This window comes from Lycium barbarum, chromosome 7 (assembly GCF_019175385.1).
Source record: "Lycium barbarum isolate Lr01 chromosome 7, ASM1917538v2, whole genome shotgun sequence".
NCBI lineage: Eukaryota > Viridiplantae > Streptophyta > Magnoliopsida > Solanales > Solanaceae > Lycium > Lycium barbarum.
This window is the reverse complement of record NC_083343.1, coordinates 47,810,826-47,815,838: the sequence shown is the minus strand read 5'-3', so window position 1 is coordinate 47,815,838 and position 5,013 is coordinate 47,810,826. Positions and strand designations below refer to the sequence as shown.

The 5,013-nt window shown below is 35.3% G+C and overlaps 1 protein-coding gene across 1 annotated transcript; it reads left to right on the top strand.

Annotated features, from left to right (window-relative positions):
- The first annotated feature begins 606 nt into the window (after positions 1 to 606).
- On the top strand, positions 607 to 4,127 carry LOC132602265 (putative aldehyde oxidase Art an 7). Its single transcript, XM_060315201.1, has 3 exons — positions 607 to 1,220; positions 2,298 to 2,458; positions 2,742 to 4,127. Exons 1-3 carry the CDS (start codon positions 645 to 647, stop codon positions 3,901 to 3,903), a joined length of 1,899 nt encoding a protein of 632 aa, XP_060171184.1. The 5' UTR covers positions 607 to 644; the 3' UTR covers positions 3,904 to 4,127.
- The last annotated feature ends 886 nt before the right edge of the window (positions 4,128 to 5,013 follow it).

Below are 5,013 nucleotides of genomic sequence, written 5' to 3'. Positions count from 1 at the left end.
ATTTTTTTTTAAAATTAGGCTACGCCTAATGATATTAAATCAACAAAAAAGGAAAGTGCACAAAGTTTAATCACAAGCATAGATTATTTTGGCTTTATATAAAGCGCAAGAGGGTTAAATTTTAGGAGCTAATTTTTGTTCCTTAATAAGTGAAAGCTAAAAGAATAAATGATCCACACACTTGGAAGCTCTAGCGCATCTGCATTGCCTGTTATCTAATGGAACTGGCCACCGCTTCTCTCGAGATATTTTTGTGGTCGCCTTCTTTTACATTTGCAAGAGAATATATATATATATATATATATATATATATATATATATATATATATATATCACTACAACTCCTAGCTTTTACAAGAATCACAGAACTACCATTGCAAATAATTGATAAAGCTGAAAAATAGGAACCAATATACTATTAACAAAGAATAATTGGATTCTCTTTATTTTTTTAATAATTCTTTTTCTCTCTATTTTGTTAATCTTTCCTTAGCGAGATTTACGTGAGATGGTACGGTTGATAGTACTCTTTGAACAAATATGTGGTTTTTTAAAGAAATGAACCTGTTCCTAATGGTTATAAATAAGGAGAATAAGAGGCAGCAATCAAGAATCCGTCAGAAAAGCCGTTGGAGAAATAAAAAATGGCTTCTTCAATGGCTATCTACATCAAAGCCTTTGTCCTTCTTCCTTTACTTTTTGTTTCATCCTATGCTAGAAACAAACATATTGACCTGGACTTTGACAATGCTGACGGCTCTTCCGTTGCCATCAATATTGATCCTTCCTCAAAGGCATTTTTTGAATTCCTCGACGGCAAGAAGAAGCACAAGAAGTCTAAGAAGAAAAGCAAGAAACATGAATTAATATTTACAGGATTTCCCTTTCCTGGAGAGGAAGTAAACCAAGAAGAAGCACCACAAGATCCAGCCGTCGGTGGAGATGAAGGGGGGGAAAAATACAATAAAAAGCCCGATTTCGAGACGGAAAATCTTGGTGGTTGGATAATACATTCACCAAATGCTGGTGTTGCAGCCATGCATATACAATTGATGCCAAATAACAAGGCTGTTTGGTATGATACCACAAATCTTGGACCATCTGCAATTCAGCACAACCCTCCATTTTGCAAGCCAGTTCCAGACAGGCCTGGTGAGACAGATTGCTGGGCTCATGGCGTTCAATATGACATTGAGAGTGGTCAAGCCAGGACATTGAAGGTTTGCTAGCTCCTATTTCTATATCTCATTTTAGTAACACATGCAAAATATTATGGACACATCACACATGCATACACAATGCGCATTAATAGATACTCCCTTTGTTTCAATTTATGTGAACCTATTTCCTTATTAGTCAAAAGAATGACCTCCTTCTATATTTGAAAACACTTTACCTTTATGCAATGATTTATAGTCATACAAAATATATGTGACTCATTTAGAACCACAAGTTTAAAAGTCTTCTCTTCTTTCTTAAATTCTGTGTCCAGTCAAATGGGTTCACATAAATTGAAACGGAGGGAGTATATATATATATATATATAGTGGCGGACCCATGTGCAAATTTTGGGTGCTCCAGCACCCATTAAACTCAGTCACGGAGTGTATAGCTGTATAGAAAATATAAAGGAAACAAATATAAATAGTTAATAGAGCACCCCCGAACTCAAAATTCCTGGGTCCAGCACCCCCGAACTCAAAATCCTGGGTCCGCCACTATATATATATATATATATATTAAGCTGATATATACATACATATGCTTAGGAGGCATATACATCTGCATGTGAAATTGCTGGAACAGACCTCATTACGGAGATTTTTCTTGATCACTAATTTATTTAATTACTTTTATCAGTATGTGACATTTCTTCATTCCTACAAAAAATTATAACTTTTTTGAGAGTTGTATCTTAGAATGATATTGAATTACATTAAATTAAATTTAGATTTGTTTTCTTTTTATTTCCGTAACCTTTTCCAACTTTCTCAAGGGAAAGCTTTATTTACTTAAAGATCAATACAGAGATTTTGTACTTTTTCTTGCTTGGTATAAATATTACACGCACCTTTAAGGATAAAAATTTCTTTGATAAGAGAAATTCTTTTTCTACGATCTCTCAAAAAGCAACATAGAAAAGATGTACCAGCTGAGTAAAACTAGAAAGCCATTAAAACTTAAAATGAACATTATTTACCCTTGACATGATTGTCAAGGAAACAAAATGAATGCTCTGTGATCTCCAAGTTCCATAGGTATCATTTTCTTCTCTTATAATTCGTATTTTTATTCAGTTAATGACCGATACATGGTGCTCATCCGGAGGTTTGTCCTCTAATGGTGATCTAGTAAGCACGGGAGGTTATCGAGAAGGGATTCGCAGTATTAGACTCATGAATCCATGTGATAACTGCGAGTTTCAGGAAAATGCAAATGGTCTTGCTGCTATGAGATGGTACAAATATAATTTCATTCTTATTTTTCAAAGAGTATAGCTTCTATGCAATGTCAACATAAAAGAATTACTATTTATTATTATAAGATCACCTTAAAGGTAATTATTTATAAGTGAAACTTGTGACCTAAAAAGTGGTAAAGAACTTTCTACAATATGTTAATTTGCACTGATAATGCAAATAGCATCATCAGTGAATATAAGATAAATCCCTTTTCAAAGTGAAAACTCACAATTTTCAAAAATGATCAACAAGTTTTATGTTTTGTGAATCAAATAACAGGTATGCTACTCAACATATGCTTGAGAATGGTAGCTTCATTCTTGTTGGAGGTCGCGGCGCACATAACTACGAAATCATTCCACCAGGAAAACTGCAATTCCAGGTGCAACAATTTGGGTTAAACTTTCTTGTCGAGACCGAAGATGAGAAAGAGAACAATCTCTACCCATTCGTCAATCTTCTCCCTGATGGGAATGTATTCATTTTTGCCAACGACAGATCAATAATCATCGACCCTTATAGTGGAAAAACCATCGGCGAACTTCCTGTACTTCCTGGAGGTTCAAGAAACTATCCAGCATCAGGAATGTCCGCACTTTTGCCAATCAATCTCAATACTCCTAATCCTGAGGATGTTGAAGTTGAGGTCATTGTTTGTGGTGGAAATACCCATGATGCCTTCAAATATTCTGAGCTTCCACCGAGACAATTCTTCCCAGCATTAAAAGATTGTGGAAGGATATTTGTTAACAAACAAGGATCTCAATGGGATATTGAAGAAATGACCTCACCAAGAGTCATGGGAGACATGTTGCTTCTACCAACTGGAGATATCTTGATCATCAATGGAGCAAAGACAGGGACTTCTGCATGGGATGCTGCTGAGGAACCTAATCTTGTGCCACTTCTGTATAGCCCAAACAAACCAAAAGGACAAAGGTTCAAGGAATTGAAGCCTTCACAGATTCCTCGAATGTACCATTCTGTTTCTGCTGTTTTGCCAGATGGCAAGATTTTGGTGGCAGGAAGCAATACCCATGCTACGTATGACTTTCAGGCGAAGTATCCAACTGATTTGAGAGTAGAGAAATTTTCACCTCCTTACTTGGCACCTGAGTTGGACCAGCACAGGCCCCAAATTCTTGAGAATGGAGCTAACAATGAGATGAAATATGGCCAGGATTTCAAGGTCAATATCAAGTTGGATGAAGTTGTGGATGAGACTGACATTAGGGTCACCATGTATGCACCACCTTTTACCACACATGGTTACTCTCAGGGACAGAGGTTGCTCATTTTGCAGCTTAAATCTGTGACAAACCAAGAGGTCACTGTAGTAGCACCGCGCTCAGGCAGAATTGCTCCACCAGGCTACTATTTACTCTTTGTTGTTCACCGCGGCGTGCCTAGCCGTGGAATGTGGGTGCGCATCGACCAGTAGACATGATCAAGTATATCCCAAAATTAAACTCTTTTTTATTTTATGTATGCTATTAATGTTCTTATATACAAAAGGAAATATAACCATATCTAATAGACATTTGCTATCTTGTTTTACTTTTTAGAGATGGTCACAAACATGTCGTGGTATATATTATTACTGACACTAAATCCATAAACAAAGATTCATTTCTAGGTGACTGGTGATGATGACTTCAATTTTAAGGTTTGAGACTCTAGTAGATCATTAAATAACAAAAGACTTGTAAAGTCTGTGAGCTTGTGGATTCGGCCTTTCCCTTTAACTTAGTTGTGGTTTAAGTTATGGTTTCACTAACATAAGGCCTTGCTATTTTCAAACTTGACAAAATACCGATGTTGTTTTTTTGTACTCTTACATATTTAGATTCCTTGACCCTGGTTGCTTATGTGAATGGTTAAACGTAAGATTTCAACTTATTTTACCATATTAATTTGGAGCTAGGTCTATAGAATGTGAATAAAAGTAATGGAGAACGAATTACAGAGGGAAAAAAAAATTAGATACGGATGGCATGAGACCACAAAAATATAGTGCTGTGAATGCCAAAACAAAACGTCTCATGCCACAAAGTAAATGGATTGCCTTTAGAAGTTAGAGGGAAATGAGGGTTCACCACATGAAAGAATACCATTTAGCATCAGATATTGAATTTGTTCAGTTGAAGATAAAATACTGTCACAAATCACAACATGTGAATTATATTAAATACCCTTTGCTTGAACTAGGTTGTCGTAGAAAATAATAAAGAAGATATTCTTCTTTTTCCATCTTACATTTTTAATGGTAATTCAGTAATCCGCATGTGCTATGACTTCTAAGATTTATACCACCAGAAAAAAGAAGAAAATAAAAGATGAAATATACCAACCAAAGGTTTCATTTTAAATTAAGCAGGTTGTGATGATAAAGGTTCAAGAATATTTAATTAAATTCTGATTCTTTTATGACTTAAATGCACAAGTTCTTTGATTTCAAATATATATAACAATTTTTAGCTATTTAATGAGGATTGCGGATGGTGTATCTAGCGGTTCAAAGTCTATTGAAATGCTATGAAAATCCCAGCAC

Excerpts from the sequence above, each read along its gene's own strand:
- LOC132602265 (XM_060315201.1), top strand. The coding sequence starts at position 645 with ATGGCTTCTTCAATGGCTATCTACATCAAAGCCTTTGTCCTTCTTCCT. Across the intron at positions 1,221-2,297 it reads GTCAAGCCAGGACATTGAAG|TTAATGACCGATACATGGTG; the intron begins GTTTGCTAGCTC and ends ATTTTTATTCAG. Across the intron at positions 2,459-2,741 it reads GGTCTTGCTGCTATGAGATG|GTATGCTACTCAACATATGC; the intron begins GTACAAATATAA and ends ATCAAATAACAG.